The sequence below is a fragment of the Nannospalax galili genome, unplaced genomic scaffold (assembly GCF_000622305.1).
Source record: "Nannospalax galili isolate Female #2095 unplaced genomic scaffold, S.galili_v1.0 scaffold159, whole genome shotgun sequence".
NCBI lineage: Eukaryota > Metazoa > Chordata > Mammalia > Rodentia > Spalacidae > Nannospalax > Nannospalax galili.
Genome location: NW_008343239.1, coordinates 2043368 through 2064858, shown reverse-complemented (window position 1 = coordinate 2064858; position 21491 = coordinate 2043368). Strand labels below are relative to the sequence as shown.

General features: G+C 45.4%; 2 protein-coding genes across 4 annotated transcripts in view; one reads left to right on the top strand and one right to left on the bottom strand.

The window, feature by feature from the left end:
* Positions 1-9972, bottom strand: part of Ankrd27 (ankyrin repeat domain 27) — a 67863-nt gene extending 57891 nt beyond the window's left edge. For all 3 annotated transcript variants that reach the window (XM_008839471.2, XM_017799750.2, XM_029566640.1), the window contains exon 1: positions 9846-9972. The gene's annotated coding sequence lies outside the window, so the exon portion shown is untranslated. The remainder of the gene's footprint in view (positions 1-9845) is intronic.
* Positions 9973-10551: 579 nt separating this feature from the next.
* Rgs9bp (regulator of G protein signaling 9 binding protein) lies at positions 10552-12845 on the top strand. Its single transcript, XM_008839467.3, has one exon. It carries the CDS (start codon positions 10929-10931, stop codon positions 11637-11639), a length of 711 nt encoding a protein of 236 aa, XP_008837689.1. The 5' UTR covers positions 10552-10928; the 3' UTR covers positions 11640-12845.
* Positions 12846-21491: the final 8646 nt, after the last annotated feature.

Sequence of the window (21491 nt, the reverse complement as noted above, 5' to 3'; positions counted from 1 at the left end):
TTTGTTTTTACTCCCAAGTCTTCACACTCTAAGACTCATTTTACTTTTACAACACTGCCCAACTCACACTAGCCACATTTCATATGTGCTGGTAGTCACATATAGCTAGTGACTATTGTATGGGACAAAACAGGGTTATACCACATTTTACATACCTATAAGTTCCTAATAAGTCTTGATATCTCACAGAGAAAGATCTCTCTTACTTAGTCTCCCAAATTGCCTGGCTATTCCTAATTCTTTACAGTGAATTAGAATAAACTCATCAATTCTGTGAAAAAAAAAATCTCATTGGATTTTTTAGTTTTGTTTTTATTTTATACATGAGTGTTTTGCCTGCACGTATGTGCACCATATGCATGCTGTGCCCTTGCAGGCCAGAAGGGGGTTTTAAATCCACTGGAACTGGAGTTATAGGTGGTTGTGAGCTGCCATGTAGGTCCTGAGAACTGAACCTAGGTCCTCTGCAAGAACAGTAAGTACTGCTGAACCATCTCTCCAGATCCTCTATTGGGACTTTTAACATTGTCCAATTGACTTCCTTCACTGTTAACAGATATTTTAGTCTTTTTAAAATTTTATTTAAAAATTTTTATTTTATGTATGAGTGAGTGTTCTGCTTGTTCGCATGTGCACCACCTGCATGCCTAGTGTCACGCTAAAAGATGGCATCAGATCCCCTAGAACTGGAGTTAAAGATGGTTGTTAATCACCATCTTGATGCTAGAAATCCAACCCAGGTTCTCTGCAAATACAGCCAGTGCTCTTAACTGCTGAGCCATTTCTCCAGCCCTTTATTGGGAATTTTATTGGAATTACCCTAAATGCCTGGGCTGGCCAGTCAACATCTTTCAAATAACAAATATTACCATCCATGAACATGGTATGATTCTTTAGAGATCTTCTTCTATAGCCTTTACAATTTCCATAAAGATTGGACACAGCATTCATAGACTATGTACAACATGTAGATTTGCTATAATAACTTTTTAAACTAGCATCAGAGTTAAAGTTCACACATCAAATAAAAATCTATGTGCCAATTGTGGTGGTGCATGCCTCTAATGCCAGCACTGGGGATGCAAGGGCAGGTAGACCTACATGAGTTCAAGGCCAGCCTGGTCTACACAGCAAGTTCTAGGCCAGCCAAGGCTACATAGTGAGAACTTGTCTCAAAAAAGGAAAATAAAAACAAAACAAACAAATCAATGTAAATCAGGTGTGTGGGCACATACCTACAATCCCAGCACTTAATAGGTTGAGGCACAAAGATCACAAGTTCAAGGCCAGTCTTGGCTATTAGTGAGTTAAAGGACAGCCTGGGCTCCATAGAGAGACTCTATCTTTTATTTTTATTTATTATTTTTATTTTTTGTGTATGGCCTGCATGTAGGTAAGTGCACCCATGTTGTGCAATGCCCGCAGAGGACAGACAGAAGAGGGTGTCGGATCCCCTGGAACTGGAGTTATAGACAGTTGTTAGCTGCCATGTGGGTGCTGGGATTCAAACCCCAGTCTCCTGCAAGTATAGCCAGTATTCTTAACCATCTAAGCCATCTCTCCGGCCTGAGGGTCTCAAAAGAAAAAAGAAAAAAAAAGAAAAAAAAAAAAAAAAAACAGAATCAGAATAGAGCACACACAGAGTTTTCCCTGATGTGATTCAGGACTGAAACACCTGGGAGATGGAGCAATGACTCAGCAGTTAAGAGCACTGGCTGCTCTTGCAGAGGACCCAGCTCAGTTACCAGCACCCACACAGTGCCTAACAACTGTCCCTAACTCCAGTCCCAGGAGATCTGATGCTCTCTTCTGGCCTCTGGGGGCATTGCACAACACAAGTGCACATATATACATGCAAGCAAAACAAAAATAAAAATAAAAATAAATTTTATTTATCCACAAAATAAAAAATTTTAAATCAAACTTTAAAAAAGACTAAAACATCTATCAACAGCAGAAGGGAGTCAACTGGACAGTGTCAAACTCACTGTAGGAAAGAGACAACTTCAAGGCCCTAGCTGTCTGCAAACTAACATGAATGTTTTAAGAACATTCCACAGCTGACCCTCCACTGTCTCGATTCTGCTCCCCTAGCACACACTAGTGTGCTTTTACTGAACTACCAGAGGAATCCACGAAATGGGCGCAGAAGGGAAAAATCAGATTTCTATCCTCCCCTCTCCACCTTAGCATCAGTCTACCAAGGGGAGAGTCTGAGGCCTGTCTGCAGGATTCTCCTACAAGTATGCAAACCTTCACTACTTCCGACATACTGCAAACCAATGTACCACCAGTTCCTGCTGACTTACACAGTGTCTGCTGTACGCGACTATCCTCTGGGCCAAATTGCCACTATCTTCAGGAGTCCAGCTGTGCCTGCTTGCAAAAGATCATCACAGCTGGGTTTGTTAACTACTGCCCTTCCCTCATAGAAGGAAAGAGGAGGGTCATGGAAGCCTCATCCAAGCAATTCTGCCCTAACTGTATGTGACTTCAGAGAGAGGCTAGAGACTACAGGCTGGCAAGGAGTAGGGGACTGGCCTCCATCTGGGTGCAGACCTCCCAGTGCAGCTGCTTTAAGGTGCTCCTGTTCGTAGCTCTCACCCATTGTTCTATAAACCTAATAAACTCATTGGTTCCCCCCAGTGAACTCTGGTGGAATCATACCCCTGTTTGTCATTGTGACCTTAGGAGGTGAGGGTACATGTTGTTTACAGCTCCCCCAGGGAAGGAATTGAAGCAAGTGTCCTTATGAGAATTTGAGAAGGCATCTTCCAGGGCTGGAGAGATGGCTCAGTGGTTAGAGCACCAGCTGCTCTTACAGAGGACCCGGGTTCAGTTCCCAGCACCCATATGGCAGCTAACAACTGTTCATAATTCCACTTCCAGGGGATCCAACAATCTCTTCGGGCCTCCACGGGTATTGCACGACACGGGTGCACTTATGTACATGCAGGCAATATACTCATACACTTAAAAAAATAATAATAAATAAAATATTAAGAAAAGGCATCTTCCCAGTGCAGTGCTGTGCCAGGGCACATGGTTAGGTGCTGTGGTGGTCTGCGTGAGAAATGTCCTCCAAAGGTTCATGTAATTGAACACTTGGTCCTCAGTTGGTGGTGCTGTTTGGGGAAGTTATGGAACCTTTAGGAGGCGCAGGCTTGCTGGAGGAAGCAGTCACAGGGGAGGGCTTTGAGGGTTTATAGCCTCACCCCACTTTTTTTCTCTCTCCCCTCTCCCTGTGCCTCCTGTGTATGGATGAAATGCAGCCAGCTCACTTCCTGCTCCTGCCACCATGTCGTGCCTTCCCCACCATGATGATCTCTATCCCTCTGGAACCATAAGATACAATAAAGCTTACTAAGTTGCATTTGGTCATGGCATTTTATCAGAGCCACAGAAAGTAACTAATACAGGTGGGCAGCTCAAAAGCTACTCTGGTGTACCACCCCTCCTGGCCAAGCACCGCTGAGCAACACACCTGCATTCTTACACACAGCAGTTGTACTCTCAGCGTTTGGCATTTTCCTTAAACATCTTTTTAGAAAAACAGGACTTTTTATTTTTTCATGGTAGTAGGGATCAAACCCCAGACCTTGATCAGGGTAAGCAGGTATTCCACCAATGAACTAGAACCCAGAACCCTTGGTTTCTTGAGCTAGGTCTTGTTATATAGCCTAGACTGGCCTGGAACTTACTAGATAGTCCAGGTTGGCCTCAAACTGCAGATCCTCCTACCTCTGTCTCCCAAATGCTGGAATTGTAGGTATGTGCCACAATGCTCAGCTTCTTATTATTTTAATTAGAAAACAGCATCGAATTTCCATAAGGAGAATCTTAATTTTTTTCTTTTTTTAATTTGTTTTTATGTGGATGAGTGTTTTGCCTACATGTATATATGGGCATCACATGAATGCAATCCCTATGGAAGCCAGAAGAGGTCATCAGATCTCCTGGAACTGGAGCTGGTTATTAGCCACTATGTGTGGCGTGCTGGAGACCAAATCCAGGTCCTCTGAAAGATCAGCCTGTGCTCTTAACCAGTGAGCCATCTCTCCAGGACACGAGTCTTAATTAAAAAAAAAAAAAAAAAAAAGTGTTATTTAAAACTCCCTGAAATTGAACCTGAAGCCTTCTCTCCAAAAAGAAAAAAATTAGCAACTGTGAAAGTGCAGCTCTCACTACGTAACAAAGCTCCCTAATGCTTCCTTTGGAAAACACCAGAACTGTATACATAAATGCATTTATGGATTCTATCCTTCATAGCCAATGATAAAAGCAGCCACCACGGAGAACATCTTTGTCTCGGGCACCGTGGTAACTTCAATACATCATCCCATTTAACACTCACAGTAACTCAGTAAGCATTTGTAGCTCCAGGTTGCAGATGAATAAACAGGTTCAGCTGGCTAATTCAAGGTTACACAGCTATCAAAATTTATTCTATGGCAGATGCCTTAAACTGTGTTCATCATGTAAAACGAATATGCCTGGAAAAGGGTTATTTTATGAGCCACAAAGGGACATGACCGAACTTTGATTTCCCCAGATGGAAAAATCTGCCTGTCAGCCAGCCAGCCACCCAGGTCCCACGCGGAACCCCTTAGTCCAGTGCGAGCTGTCTTGACTGCAGGCTCTCTGAGGCCTGATGGAAGGAGGAGCCTGAGCTCCCTGCAAATCCTTTTAGGCAGAAGAGCCTGATAAAAACAGCTGCAAATAATCCCTTCTTGGGCCCCAGAGAGAGTCCTGAAACAATTCAGGTTATTTAAATTGATGAATTCAATTATTGCTGGAGTCCAACTAATCTTTTCGTGAGTCCTAACAGAACAACTAGAGAATGCCATTTTGCTGGGACAGAGTCACAAGAAAACAGCATTCTTGGTTTCTGACAGCTGGCTCTATGTGGCAGAGTGTGAAGGAAAAAGATGCTTTGGATAAAAAGTACTTGAGGAAACAGGATGTGCAATGTGGTCAGATCAGGCTTAGGGACGACCACGCAGCACTGGCAGAGCACCAAAACTGTCACTCCCAGGGCGGAGGTGAAGAGGGTAGGCGTCTAAAGAGGAACAAATAACTGAGATGGGAGGTGAGACCAGAGAGAAAAAGATGACCAGGGAAGGGGATGGTGGTATGTCTAGAGGGAACTAGAGGAGTATCAGGGTTTGGGAGGTGCACACACAAACAAAAAACAGTAAAAATTATTTTTGCTCACTAAATAAGATGATGAATCCATGGAAGTCATCAGAATGCGAGCACAGGGGTATGGCTCAGTGGTAGAGTGCTGGCCTAATATTCTAAAGTCCCTGAGTTCCTTCCTAGCAAGGGTAAGGGGCTCTCAAGCATAGTGATGGGCGAACAGTAAGGGAAGGGCCCTGAACACCACATCTAAACATTCAGGTCACGGGAATGAAATGTATAGACATACAAGGGTCTCAGCCAGCACTGGAGAGGTAAAGATAGAAGACACTGTTATTAACCGAGTCCCCATGACAGAGCACACTGTGGACAGCGTTCATTTAAAGAGCTCTGTCCAGCACTGTTCTCAACTTCTGCATCCTCAAGTAAACAATATGTCATACTTGTGTACAATCTGGTGCCTAATGCCAGAGTTGAAATCTTAACATATGGATAAATGCTTAAAAATAACACTACTATGGTAAGTTTATTTATAAGAATTTGTTTTCAGGGCTGGAGAGACACCTCAGCAGTTAAGAGCACTGGCTGCTCTTGCAAGAGGACCTGAGTTCAACTCCCAGTGCCCACACAGCAGCTAACAACTGTCTATAACTCCAGTTTCAGGGGATCTGACGCCACCTTCTCACCTCCACGGGCAGTGTATGATATGGGTGCACTTATATGTAGGCAATACAAACATAGACATAAAATAATAAAATTAATTTTTTAAAAAAAATTTGTTTTGGGGGCTGGAGAGATGGCTCAGAGGTTAAGAACACTGGTTGTTCTTACAGAAGACCCAGGTTTGAATCCCAGCACCCACATGACAGCTAACAACTGTCCGTAACTCCAGATTGAGGGGAGCTGACATCCTCTTCTGTCCTCTGCAGGCACTGGCACAACATGGGTGCACTTATCTACATGCAGGCAATACACATAAAATAAAAATAATAAATAAATTTTTTTTTAAATTTGTTTTCAATAGGGGAGGTAGCTCCATAGTAGAATGCTTGCCTGGCATGCAAAAAGCTCTGGATTCCATCCTCAGCACTACAAACAAACAAATTATAAAATTTGCTTTTTAATTTTAAAACAGCACACAAGGAAAAGTGATTTGTTCTTATAAAACTAGGGAGTGAATTCTCTTTTAAATTGTGGAAGAAGGGGTGGAAAGATTGTAAGGGCCAGGGAGGAGGTGTATAAATATAGAGTCTTACAAGCTCCTGGGACCCTGCTCATAGGAACCTACAGCAATGGTGTCAGCATGCATAAGACTCACTCAAACTCAAGCAGACAAGAACCCAGCATAGAACTGGGGAAATGGACAGTTGACCCCAATCTTAGTTGAAATATTGGCAACTGACTACTGCTGGGTGAGGAAGAACTGATCTTCCTAAAGTGAGGGACTCTAGATAGGCTGTCTAGACCTTAGTTGATGAACTTGCACTGAGGGATATCTGGGGACACTAGCTTGACACAATAAGCCTTAAAACAAATGACAGATGTATGAATTCCAGTGGGGGGACTATGGGAGGATGCCAGTGGGTAAAGGGGTATAAAGATGATTAAGATTGAGATTTTCTGTATGAAATACACAAAAATTCAACAAAAAGAATTAAAAACAAACAAAACGAGGCTCCAGAGATGGTTCAGCAATTGCAGAGACTCAAGTTTAGTTCCCAGCACCCATGTTGGGCAGCTCATAACCACCTGTAATTCCTGCTCCAGGAGCTCTGACTCCCTCTTCTAGCCTGTAAAGATACCTGCACTCATATGCACATACCAGTGCAAACACATACACACATACGCACCTAATTAAGACTTCTTTAAAAAAACAAAAGGGGGGGTGTGTGGAGAGATGGCTCAGTAGTTAAGAGCACTGGCTGCTCTTCTAGAGGACTTGGGTTTGGTTCCCAGCACCCACATAGCAGCTAACATCTGTCCTTAGCTCCAGAGGATCCAATGCCTTCTTCTAACCTCCATAGGCATTGCATGTATGTGGTACACTTACATACATGCAGACAAACACTCATACACATAAAAATAAGGAAAAAATTGAAAAATAAAAGAGAAATAAGAAAACAAAAGAGCCTTTGGAAAAAAACAAACAAAAACAAACCCATGTCTGCCTGAGCTCAAATAATAAGATAATTAAAAGAAAAATCAGTCGCTTTAGCCAGAGATGCCAAATACCCTTGAATGTGCGGCTACTCTGAATTAGTGAGCCCCTGGGGCCTCAAGTTAAACTGAACATTACAGGACACAGAAGGCCCAGTGCAATGTGGTTTTGTGGTCTTCAACCGTCCTGCCAACCCGGATAAGTCTGGTTAGTCAGGGACCATCTGGTGACAGCGTGAAGCCCTGCTTAGCAGAACCGAACACAAGAGGTCTGCACCTCCCAGAGACGCATCCCCTGTCAAAATGTCACCACTGTGACTGCTTCTGCCCCTCCAGGTCCCTAATCAAGCACACTCTCTGAGGGATAAGCAACAGTCTCCAGTGATCTGGGATTCAAAAGGAAAAATGAGAGAAAGGCAAACTTTCTATTTGACTATTTTTAGTACCAGTAGAAGCGTTGTGAGGACATCATGTATGCCTTTTAGTCATGCGTGTCCTTCTAGCCTGTAACAGCTCTAGATCCAGGCCATACCAGTCTAAAAATCTCTCATTAGAGCACTCAACCCTGCCCTTGGCTGTCTGTAGAGGGCAGCGGTCTCTCCCAGGTGGGTGAAGGGTTAACCCCAGGCAGTAGTGGTGCAGGTAAAAAGGCACAAGGTCCAAAACAATAAGTTGCTCAGAGCTGAACAAACACAGCGACTGTTGGAATATGCAGATAGAATACGCAGCCCTAGAGCTACCCAGGCCCAGAAGTAGGGTGGAATCAGCAGGGAGCAGGCAAGTCTGAAGGGACATAGTCACCACCCAGAAGGCCACCCTATCTTCCTGCTTCTGTAACTGGAGTTGGAATGGCCATGCACCCATCTCCCTGCCAGAAGCTCAGGCAGAAAGGAGCTTTGAGAATCAGTTAGTGTCTCCAGCAACCTCCTGAAACATTAGTGCAGATTTGTCTGGACGGGATCCTGCGTAAGTCTGGTATCTATCGTCATCTGGTCACATCCCTCAGCACCTCTACGAGAGGGTAAAGTTACTGGACACCAGCCTGATGTCCCCAGCTAATAAACAGGGAGTGACCTCAACACAGGACAGACACAGGCAATCAATAACAAAAGAACCTGCAGCTGCCTGGCATCAGGGCAACACAGCCTCGACCTTGACCCCAACCTAAACTGCCCGCAGGGTTATTTCAGGTGAGAAGTTAAAGCTGGGAGTTTAAGTTTACCCAACTTCAAGACCCTGGCTGCTGCTGGCCAAGAGGGCTGCTCCAATTCCCATCCTCCACCTCTTGCCTCCCAGATCTCACACCTGTGCTGGGAAACCACAACCAAGTGACTCAACATGGGGTCTGTGTGGTGTTCCATCTCCCTTCTGCTCCCCACCAGCTGAATTCCTCTGTGCTTACAGCCTGGCCTCTGTCCACCTTTGCAGCCTCATCATCCTGCACTGTCCCTAAAACTTCCCAAAGCTATGCTTCCTCCTTCACTCACTGTTCCCTTATCAAGACCCACTGTGGCCCGGTCAATAGGGGCCACCCTCCTCCCCAGAGAATGACCAAATCCCACAGCTGCCAGCCCTGGCTGCAAATGGCTAGTTGAACTAGTTAAAGGACAGACACCTGAGTGACAGCAAGTACTGGGGTTCAGGGCTCTAGACCCTCTTGGCTGCCTCGTTGCTATATCACCACACCAGGGGCTGGAGGGGGGGTGGCCTCAAAATGCTAATACAATACGGGCTGCTGCACCCTACGATAAGTGGGAAGTCGACACCATTTAATGAACAGACTCCTCTCTCCACGGAACCCCTAAACATATTACACGTCCCGCGTACCCTAATAGTACTTCCACTCTTGCCACCCCTCTGTCACTGAATAATTCCTAAATGTGTCACTTGCTCCCACCGCCTAGGACGGGCTGGGAGGGTCCGCGTCCCCTGTAACTGGAGGGGCAGCCCGACGGGCACCGCCTGGCGCGCGCAGAAGGGCAGTCGATTTTCCAGTCAGAACTGAACAAACTTAGGCGTGAGGACGAAAGTCTCCCAGTACCCAAGAGTTTTTTCCAGAGTAATTTCTGCCCACTGGGTGAGGAGACCTCGCCACACGTAAAGTAGACAGGGATCTCCCCTAGCCTTCATCCTCCGCGGGGACCACAAAACCTGCACACGCAGCCTCCTCCCACGCATCTCCTCGGGCCGCCAGGAACTGCCCAGGTCACACCACATGTGAGCGACGGCCCCTCGTCTCCCCCCAAGTCCCAACTCCGCAGGATCCCGGCCTGTCCCAAAGCCGCGGGGTCAGAAGATGCCTTGTCCGCGCCGCCTCTCCATCCTTCTGGACGCAATGGGCATCGTGGGCAGCGCGCGCCCTGCTGCCGGCAGCTTAGGAGCCCGCGGGAAGGGAGGCCCAGTCCGCGAGGGACCCCAGGGCCCATCTGCCCAGCCTGGGGCGCAGGCTGCTAGCAAAGAGGCCCTCCCCCTTCCGCTCCCAGGCCCCGCCCGGCCTCGGCTCCCCAAGAGAAGGGAGGCCGGAGAGGACACCCGCCGAGGACACTTACTTAAGAGGCTACATAGTTTCACCTCTGGGCTGCGACAAGCACCTCCCGGACCCTCTGCAGGGACTCGGTACCCACCACCCGGGTGCGGTGGCTCGACTCTACAGCCCACCCTTTTACTCCGCCGTTGGGTGGAGCCTCGTCACAGAGTCCCCGGTCTGCCCAATGACAGGCCACATTCCCCAAGAGTGACAAGTACTTAGAGCAATCATCGAGTCCAGCCCAGCCAGGGGTGGGGCTCGGGCGACTCAGCGCTTCCTTACTCAAATTAGCCCCTCCCAGAGTCACTGAGTGCGCGTGCCCAGAATGGGAGAGGGCGGGACCTAGGGCAGAGCTGACACTAGGGGTGGGGTCCAAGCTGGGTGCCTGAAATGTGGCTCAACAGCGGCTCAGGAGAGCCCCAACTAGGGAACCATCCTGCCAGGCCAATGCCAGTGCTGCAGGACAAAGTGGCCAGTACGCAGCACACCACTCACTTGCCCACAGGGTCTAGTACTCAGTGTCCCCGGTTCTTCTCACTTGCAAAGGCTCCGCATGAGCTAAAGCCCTCTTTTAGGCCTGTTTCCCCATCTGCAAAAGAGGAAAAAGTTGAATCTGCAATGTACAAACTTCTGGAGCTGTAATGGGATGCAGGGAAAGGAGCGAGGGAAACACACACGTGACCTCCCCGGGCTGGGCCCCGCCTACCTCTAGTCCTGGCAGTGGGAGCGCCTAGCCCGAAAGCAGGGAATAGGCGTGTCCTAGGAGAAGCCTAGGCGGCTGTGAGCTGTGGCTAAGGCGCGGCGCTCAGTTTGGCGACGTGGGGAGGATCAAGGATGGGATCTGTACCGCTGGCTTCACTGGGACCCGCTGTGGAGGCGAAGGTCGTGCAGAGACACAGCGTGTTTCCCGGAGCGCGTCTGGGGAGGATGCACCAGCGGATGGGAGGCAGCTAACGGGATTCCCTCTCCGCGTGGGTAGTCCGAGGAGCACGTCGCGAGTTCCCCAAGAGGGTTCGGTCGAGGGAAAGCCGCAAAGCCATGAGAAGAGTTGGGGACGCCCAGCTGGAGGCGACCTGCGACGCTGAGGGCGTGAGAGGGGGCCGCGATGGCCAGGGAAGAGTGCAAGGCGCTGCTGGATGCGCTCAACAAGACCACGGCGTACTACCATCTCCTGGTGCTCAGCGTGGGCGGCTCCGCAGACACGCAGGATCTGCGCGAGGAGCTGCAGAAGACGCGCCAGCAGGCGCGCGAGCTGGCGGTGGCCACTGGTGCCCGGCTGACCGTGGCGCTGCGCGACCGGAGCTTGGTGGCGGAGGATCGCGCCGAGTTTGAGCGCCTCTGGGTGGCCTTCTCCGGCTGCCTGGACTTGCTGGAGGCCGACATGCAACGCGCACTGGCGCTGGGAACCGCCTTCCCATTGCACGCGCCGAGGCGGCCTCTCGTGCTCACCGGCGTGTCTGGTGGCTCCTCCCTGATGGTGGCCCGGGCCCTGAGCACACGCAGTCAGCGGCACGAGGCCGAGGGTGGCTTCGACGTCGCAGATCTGCTGGAGCTTGAGCGCGAGATCCTTCAGGTGGGCGAGATGATCGACGACATGGAAATGAAAGTCAACGTGCCCCGCTGGACAGTGCAAGCCCGGCAGGCGGCGGGCGCAGAACTCCTGTCTAGTGTCAGCGCTGGTGCGTCCTCCGCCCGGATGTCCGTACAGGAACGCTCGGGGCCCTGCGATCCCAATAAGGCCCTAGCCACCACCGTTTTCAGCGCCGTGCTCCTGGCGGCTGTGGCTCTAGCCTTATGCGTGGCAAACCTGAGCTGACACCCAAAGGTCACCCGCTGCCCCTGCGCCTCAAGGGGAATTGTGCTTGGAGTCTGGCATTAAGGGGAGCCCTACTAAACCTTGGTATGTGCATAGGTACATGATTGTTTCTTGTTTTGACAAGACATGTTTTTGTGCTTGCTAGCCCAGAAGGAGTTAACTTTGCACGGGACGATCAGGGCATTATCTCTAATGTCTGCAGAAGCTTTAACTCCTATTAATAGAAATCGGCCCACAGTGCCCCCAGATCCCTTTGAATTTATGACTTAACAAGTACATCCCAAGTTTGATTTCCCCATCCCAGCGGATTTCCCCATCTCCCACTCTGCCTGGGACAGTTTGGAAAGGGGGTTGGGATTGCTTGAAACGTTGAGAGTGGGGACGTTTTGTTTCCTGGATAAGAAGCAAATTGCAACAATGCAGTCAGTTTTTATTACCTTAATCCTCTGGGGCCTAAGCTTTGGGAGAGTATGCAGATAAAAGTTCCACAAGTGCTTTCTCTATCGAAACACCATTTCACTTCTTGGGTGGGTTTATCCATTAGACACCGGAAGCTACAAGAGGTTTGGGGTTGTGACCCTGTTTAGGAAAACCAAGAAGGTTGATCCAAGGGATGTGGTGGAATTGGATCCACCCCACATTTGCGTCAAGGGAAGAGCTCAGCCTACCCATCCCAGGATGGCGGAGGAAAAGAGGCTAGACAGCTTTGGGAAGGGCCACACACTTATGTAAACAGGCACTTTCTCCTTCCCAGGAGCTTATTTTGTTCCAAAACTAGACCAGAGTGTTTGATCCTCCTTCGAGGGAGGACTGAGGAATCAATCCTCTTTGAAGGACTTAATCCTATCTATGTCCCTGGAATTTGCGTGGCTAGCCAATAGGAGCACTAGCTATCTAGAGAGCTGCCCGCTCTCTGACCCCACAACTACAGGAAAGGGCAAGGTGGCATTACTGGCACACACAGGCTGTGAGCCAATAAGCTGAGACCAAGTTCAAATGTGACAGCTTGAACTTGGAATTTAAACAGCTTTAAAAACAAATACAAAGAAGCAGGGCTGGAGAGGTAGCTCCGGATTAAGAGCCCACACTTCTCTTAGAGCAGACCAGAGTTTGAGTCCCAGCACCCATTGCTGGTGTCCAGCAACCTCCTGCAACTCCAGCTTCAGGGGATCCAAGGCCTCTGGCCTCCATGGGTACACACACACTCTGAAAAATAGAAATTAAAAAATCTTTTTAAAAAGCCTACATCCTTGGGATTGGAGAATGACTCAGTGGTTAAGAGTACTGGCTGCTCTTGCAGAAGACTGGTTGGATTCCCAGCACCCACATGGTGGCTAACAACCATCTGTAACTCTAGTTCCAGGGAATCCAACGCCTTCTTTGATCTCTGCAGGCATTGCACAACACAGGTGTATCTACCTACATGCAGGCAATACATTCATACATAAGATAAAAATAATAAATAAAATACTTTTAAATGCCCACATCCTCTATAAGAAAAAAAAAATGGCATTACAGCATGCAGTATCAACGTGGGCTCTTTTTTCTTATGTGAAGGATGTTAAGCCAAGAAGTCAAACGCAGAGGTTTTAGGTTACTAAACATGCATCTGCATCATTTTTTAAATCTGTGTTCTTGAACATAGGTTGAATTTTGAGACTGTAACACAAATAACCGGAATCATACATATAAAAGGCAGAAGTTAAGGTGCCCCTGCTTCTTTTAACCCGTGAATATGGAAATGTGGAAAGGGCCCTTAGCCCCAAGGGCAAATTTACCTTCTGGAACGACCACTTTTCACCTGGCACCCACAGGGCTCTTTCACATTCTTAAGGAAGTCAGGCTGAGAACGCAGATGTAATTAGCCTTCTAACAATAATTTGGAATAAAATCAAAGACTGGTTTTGGCTGGAAACCAAACGATTTTTTTTTTTTTAACCTCTAAAAGTGAGATAGAAGACCAAGTGTGGGAAAGTGGCGGCTCTTCACAGGATCAGTTTGAAAGGCTGAGTCACACGTGAATAGGGGCAGAATTGTTGTCTGGGCACGGGGTTCTAAAGGCCTCTCCTCCCTTCTATCCTAGCCCAAACCCAGTCTCGGCACACAAATTCTGGGGCCCCAAACCAAGAAAAATGGAATCTGTTTCCATGTGGCTATGGTCACGGTCACACTTTTAAAAGACCCATAGGTCTTAAGCTGATTGAACCCTTTAGGATAATTTACTAATAAGAACCCTTGCCTCCTTCAGTCTAGGTAAAGCTGAATAGGCGCCACTTCTAACCTTTTTTGCTCCTGCCTAACCAGAATGCCTTGGGAGATGACATAGAAAGTTTTAAATTTTGTTTCCCACACACAACATAACATAGAGTCTCTGTCACCTTGTCCAGAGACTTGTCTCTCAGGCAAGAGACATCAAGAGGTATTTTCTGACAGGGTGTTGGGAAGTATTTCTAAGAACCAAGGGTCAATGATATTCTGCTCTTTCTAAGACTGTGACTGTCTGTGTTTTTGAACTGTAGCCCCAGCTGACCTGGAACTTCCAATGTAGATCAGGCTGGCCTCATTCTGCCTCTGCTTCCTGAATGCTGGGATTAAAGATGTGAGCCCCCATGCCTGGCGGTTCTTATATTTTTATATATGTTTATATTTTTAAACACTGGGGGCTGGAGAGATAGCTTAGCAGTTAAGAGTACTTGCTGTTCTTGCAGAGGACAAAAGTTCAGCTCACAACCACCTGTAACTCCAGAGCCAGTGCATCAGAGTCCCTCTTCTGGCCTCCTCGGGCACCTGCACTCACATAGCATACACAGATCTCTCTCTCTCTCTCTCTCTCTCTCTCTCTCTCTCTCTCTCTCTCATGATTACATTTCCAAAGCTGTTATTCAGAGCATATTGAAGACACAACCCATCTGCAAACAGGATAAACAAGCTTCCTGTCGACACTCTTTCTACCCACTTAGATATTTAATTAGCTGTGCCATCAGATGTCTATCTGTTTCTGATGGTTCTTTGGTCACTAAAATTCATGATGAAATACTACAAAAAGAAAAAGATGATTACAATAAACATTCAAGCTATACACTGTTAACCTAAATAACTCCGAGTTTGAAACTGTTATGCATTAGGCATATTCTTTGATGTACTAACACTGTCTAATAGAACTTCTGCTATGTGACACAAACAAAGTCACTCTCTGCCTTGTGCAACTGGCTGTGTTCTAACTACTCTTGTTTCTGTATATAATTCATGAGCTAGCTTTCTGATAGAGCCTGGTTCAAATTAGACTTTGATGTTGAAGTCATTAATTTTCTAGAAGCATTTTGTATGATCTTGTATCATGATACAATTAATAGAAAAATTCAAAATGCATAGCTAAGCTGGGCCCAGTGCAAGCCAGTCATTGTACCTACTCAAGGATGAAGCAGGAGGATCACAAGTTCAAGACCAGCTTGGACAACATTGTAAGTTCAAGGCCAACTGGGCAACTTAGTTAGACTTAGTCTGTCTCAAAATAAAAAGTAAAAGAGGGCTGGGGATGTAGCTTACTGGTAGAGTGCTTGCTTAGTAAGTTTGAGGACCTGGATTCATTCCCCAATATCAAAAATGCATTAACTAACATTAAAAAGATAAGAACTTGGAATGTCAGGGCACTGATCTTGAAACTTTTCAGAATGGAATTAGCAGTAAACTAATAATAATTATAATAATTATATTATAGGAGGAAAATGCATAATGAATTTTTATGTGTTCTGAAATGCTACTTTTAAATGCCACAATAGCAAATATTTTGCAAAGGTCAATAAAATTAAAGCATGAACTTTGTGCTTTACCTAAGGTTTACCGGAATCTATGCAAAAGATGTATGATACTGAATGACTTCAAGATGTGTTATGCCAAGTCACTAAAAAGTAGTTTTTTACTGAAGGTAGGTCTGGTTGCATGAGGTCTATGGTAATGCTGCATTCCCGCCCCCCCCCCATGTGCACCAATTGGTCTGTTTTTAAGCTGCTCAGTTTCTTCCTAGAATGCTCTATGACAGCTGCTTTGTAAGAATGTAAGCTCCAAAATGTAAGTCCCTGTGTGAGGAGCTAAGAAACAAAGCACTGTAAAACTCACCTGTTTCCCTTTGAGGTGTGCCTCTCCCTCAAGGGCTCACCATCTGTCTTGGGCAGGGAACTCTGCCTCTCTCCAAGTACTTCAAGCCATTTGACATCCCTGTGCCTCTCATCCCCCGCTGGTGAAATGGGGGGTCTTGACTAGTTAACTCAGTGATCTCTTATAGAGTTTGAAATGTATAACAGAGTGTAATTAAGAAAGAAAGGGTTATTTTGTTGTTTGGTTTGGTCTGGGGCTTTTTGTTCGTTAGTTGGTTTGGGTGTATCTTGGAAGGTAATCTTGTAGTTTAGTAGTTATTATCTAATATAAGGTGTAAAAGTAAAAATTGGCTGGGTGTGGTGGCGCACGCCTTTAATCCCAGCACTTGGGAGGCAGAGGCAGGTGGATCTCTGTGAGTTCAAGGCCAGCCTGGTCTACATAGTGAGTTCCAGGACAGCTGGGGCTACAGGGAGACCCTGTCTCAAAAAGACCAAAAAAATAAAAATAAAAATTGGACTGATGAGATGGCTCAACAGGTAAGGGTGCTTGCCACCAAGCATGGCACCCCAAGTTCTATCCCTGAAACCCACATGATGGGAGCAGAGAATGGACTTCAGCAAGTTGTCCTCTGCCCTCTGCATGCATGCTGTGACACATGTGGCCTTCACCCCCTGATAAAATAAATAAATGTAAAAAAATATTTTAACAAGAGTTTATTTTAAAAATAAGAAACAAGCTTAGAGTGATTTTAGTGCACATTAGAATTAGTAGATAGACTTAAAAAAGCAAGTCGGGGGTATAGCTCGGTAGCACTGGGCTGGACTAGCACATCAAGGCCCTGGGTTCAATCCTCAGCACTACAAAGGGAAACTAAGGTCAACGTGTTTATGCTACTAGTGAATAGTATTTAAATCGGTAAGAATTTAAATTATTAAGTTGGAGTTCCAGTGTTTATTTTTAGGGGCTGGAGAGGCTGCCCAAGGGTTAAGAGTGCTCACTCCTTTCACAGAGGACCAGGTTTTGATTCCCAGCACCCATATCAGGTAGCTCACAACCTTCTGTGACTCCAGTTCCAGGGAATCCAACACACTCTTCTGGCCTCCGCAGGCACCTGTATGTACAGGGTGCATATAAACTCACATAGGCATGCACACAAACACACAAATAAAAGAAATAAATAAATCTTATTTATTTTTGTCTATTTTGTGAGTAATCAGACCACGTAAAGGAATTCTGGGAAACTAGAGACAAACCTTTGTTATTTGTCATGGAGACCAGGAGAAAGGTGTTCTGTAAGAACTTGGTAGTTTTGGGACTATAACTGTGTTAGCTGCCTAATCTTAGGAAACATTGTAGCAGGGGCTGTTTTGTATGTGATGCTGGATCTATGATGGACTCAGTCTCCTAAGTGAATGACATGTTATGTCAAATAGGTTCTAATCACAATGTTTATGAATAAGTAAACATTTAAAGAGACATGGATTATTGGTTAAGAGCACTTGCTATTTTTTACAGAGTTCAGTTTCCAACACCCACATTGGGCACCTCACAACTGCGTGTAACTCCAGCTCCAGGGGATGCTATGCACTCTTCTGGACTCCATAGGAACCTGCACCCACACCTGCATATAACCACACAGAGATACTCAAAATTAAAAATAAACCTTAAGAAATAAATATAATATGCAGCATTTACAAATAAGTGGGGAAAAGCACCTTCAAATGATGCCTCACTGAACTTGCAATTTTATAACAATATTCTTAATTTTCTTCACATGCATTTGAATGGTAGTATGTTCCCTTTTGCCCCAGCTTGCCTGGCACTTGTTATGTAGACCAGGCTGGCCTTGAACTCACAGAGATCCACCTGCCTCTGCCTCCTGAGTGCTAGGACTAAAGGTGTGCACCACCACGCCCGGCAGAAGTATACATTTTGATGAACAGATTTACTCTTCACAGATTAAGATACGCTCAGAGATGTTCCCAGATTATAATTGTACAGGGGCGTTTTCTGCAATGCAATTATAATAGGGCCCCCTTTTTTTTTTTGGTCTTTTTGAGACAGGGTCTTCCCTGTAGCCCCAGCTGTCCTGGAACTCACTATGTAGACCGGGCTGGCCTTGATCTCACAGCAATCTGCCTGCTTCAGCCTCCGGAGTGCTGGGATTAAAGGTATGCGCCATCACACCCGGCTTATAATGGCGCTTTTAATGTAAGAAATTTAACTGTGGACAGCACAGATCAAAGTCATCCTTCAAATACAGATTCTTCAAGTTCTTAGGAACTGACAAAAGACCCTGTGACTATGAGGACAAAATGAATTTCTGGAAGATTCCCTCTCATTCACTTATTTTCCATCTCATTCCATGAAGGGTTGTGGGTGTTTCCCTGTAGTACTACATGATAGAAGGCACCCTGGTTCTTTGGGTTGGTTCTTAAGGTTTATGCGACCTATGTAAATAAGCTAAATGAGATGTCCTGTTGTCACATGATTTTAAAGAGTCTTTTGAACATTCTGGTTCCAGAAAGCAAAGCTGAGTGCTTCCTGGTTGTACATAACATGTATTAGGTGTGTGGAAAAGATCTAAAAGGAAGCATACAGAAATGAAAATATTTGTTAAATTGGTGAGATTATGAATGGTGTTTTTTCAATATTTCTATTTAATGTTGTTATATTGTTTTTACAATAAAACTCGAAATGCCCATATCATGTGAAAAATGTTATTATGTTATCAAAACGTGAGTTTTAACAATCAAGGTCTCAAATGCTAAACCTTCCCTGCCCCCAAAGAAAAGTAAACATAGTCCTCTCCCCTTCCCCTCCCTTCCCCTCCCCTTCCCCCTCCCTTCTCCCCTCCTTTCCTTTTAGTATTCCTGTAGATTGAACCCGAATCTTACACATGGAGGCAAGCACCCTACCACTGAACTGTATCCTGAACAGCAAAACACTTTAGAATCTTACCCAGGAGGAACCAGGCATGGTGGCACATGCCTGTAATTGCAGCACTCAGGAGGTGGAGGCAGGAGGATTAAAAGTTCAAAATCATCCTCTGATACAATAGTGATTTGGAGGCCAGCCTGGGCTACATGAGACCATCTCAAAAAAAAAAAGGGACGTGAGGAAGAAGAGAATCAGAAGGTCATTTTAAGATATGTTGGCACAGAGCTGGAAAGATGGCTGCTCTTCCAGAGGACCGTAGCTAAGTCCCCAGTACCTACATTGGGTGACCCACAACTGCCTATAACTCCAGTTTCAAGGGATCCGAAGGTACCCAAACACCTGCACACACACATAAAAATAAAATAAACAACTTTTATTATTGCTTCTACTGCTGTTAATTATTTAGCCTACTACATTAGAAGTCCTAAAAATTGAGTAGTTGGGTAGAAGCAAAAATATATACACAAACGTTAACTTTCCATAACCTCAATTAAATCTACTAAAAACCTTCTTGACAGTGAAAACTGGATACACTTTTCAAAATATGAGAGTGTATGTGTAAAGAAAAATGAATTCTACCCATTGGTTCCTAATATATTCCCTGTTCACCCAACTTAGAATAGTTCTGTGACCACATGTGAGGATTTGTTTTTTGTTTTGTTTGGTTTTTGTTTTTGTTGTTTTTGTTTTTGTTTTGTTTGCTGGCTTTAAAAATTTTTTAAATATTTTGTTTGTTTTATTTATTTTTATTTTGTGTGTATGAGTGTATATTTAAGTGTGCCCATGTTGTGCAGTGCCCGCAGGGACATAAGAGGTCATCCAATCCCCTGGAACTGGAGGCAATATACTCATACATATAAAATAAAAGTAATAAAAATATTTTTTAAAAACCTAAACATGCTAGACATGGTGGCGCACGCTTTTAATCCCAGCACTCAGGAGGGAGAGGCAGGCAGATCTCTGTGAGTTCAAGGCCAGTCTGGTCTACATAGTGAGTTCCAGGACAGCTGGGGCTACTGGGAGAACCTGTCTCAAAAAGACCAAAAAAAAAAAAAAAAAAACCTAAACATAAGAAATTCCCCATCAAGAGTGCTCAGCCCTAAGTGGGACATTTATATTACACATACACCCTCAAGGCTCAGAGATCATCTTGAAAGAGGGCAGAAAAATTGCAAGAGCCGGGAGAAGTGATGACTACAGTGAAATAGTGCTTTCTGGATGCTGCAGGGCAGTTTTACAGATGAACAAACAGTGGCTATGACAGGCAGCACTCACAAGACCTGTACAAGATCCCAGCACTCACTTGGGAGGCAGAGGTAGGCAGATCTCTGTGAGTTCACGGCCAGCCTGGTCTACATAGTGAGTTCCAGGCCAGCTGGGGCTACAGGGAGACCCTGTCTCAAAAAGACTAAAAAGAAAAAAAAAAAAAAAGAGGGGGGCTGAAGAGATGACCCAGCTGTTAAGAGCTCTGGCTACTCTTGCAGAGGACTCAAGATCCATTCCCAGCGCCCTCGTGGCAGCTAGCAACCATCCTAATTCTAGTTCCAGAGAATCTTTTAACCTTCTCTGGCCTCCACAGGCATTGCAAGACATGGGTGCACTTACATATATGCAGGCAAGACACTAATGCACATTAAATAAACAAATAAACAAATGCATAATTTTTAAAATAGTTTTTATTGAGCTTTTGTAATTTCATACATCAGTTCTTAATCAAATTTAGATCCCCCTCCCCCATTCTCTCTCTCTCTCTCTCTCTCTCTCTCTCTCTCTCACACACACACACACACACACACACACCACCATACTTGTTAAGTCCTATTCATTCAGGCATTTGTACCCAAATGTCCTTCAGTGTAAAGGTGTCCACTGGAGTCTGGTCATCCCATCTAGTGATCGTATATAAGTCATACTTCCCCTCACCCAGCAGTAATCAGTCTCCAATAGTTCTCAGTCTAGTGCTGGCCCACCACCGATTTTTCTCCTCCCCTTTGGGCCCTTGTTTAACTGAGTTGGCATGGGTCCTGTGCTCAAAGCCACCACCGCCACAGGTTCAAATGTGCAAGCCTCCAGTGGCCTGAAAGGCTCTGCTTCCCTGTGTTCATGAACCAGTCCAATAAATAAAAAATTTAAAAAGGACACAGGAAATTGGGAGGGAATAGTGATAAAGTCGGGGGAGTAGGAGAGGAGGAAATGGAGGTGAACTTGATAAAACATACTATATGCATGCATGTAATTCTTGGAAAGTAAAAAAAGAAACAAAAAAATCAGGTTAGTCAGAAATTAAGTTCAGCATTCAAGTAAGTTGTACTGTTTCAATGAAGAAAGAATAGTGTAATATGAGAGACCTGTTAGAAAAATTCAACTTAGGAGTCTGTTCTCAAAAAGGTTAAAATGATATTGCAAAATATTCTTTTATAATTGGCTCTGTATAATCAACCCATTGAAGTTTCTCTAATGATTTTTCTCTATCATCTGCATAGCTAAATATAAATGCTCACTGTATAGTAGTTAGCATCACCACATTGAAAACCTATGATTGAACACATTTTTGCCCTTGTATCATGTGCACAGGTACTCTTACATACATGCAGGCAAAGCACTAAAAGCACATAAAATAAAAATAAATCAATCAAAAAGAATTAAAGCTTTCCCCTGGTTGGGAGTGATAGCATACACCTGTAATTCTAGAACTTGGAAGCAGGGCAGGAGGGTTGAAAGTTTCAGGCCAGCCTGGGCTCCTTGGTATTAAAAAATAAATAAAAAGGGTCTGGAGAGATGGCTCAGTGGTTAAGAGCACTTCATGCTCTTGTAGAG

Excerpts from the sequence above, each read along its gene's own strand:
- Rgs9bp (XM_008839467.3), top strand. The coding sequence starts at position 10,929 with ATGGCCAGGGAAGAGTGCAAGGCGCTGCTGGATGCGCTCAACAAGACC.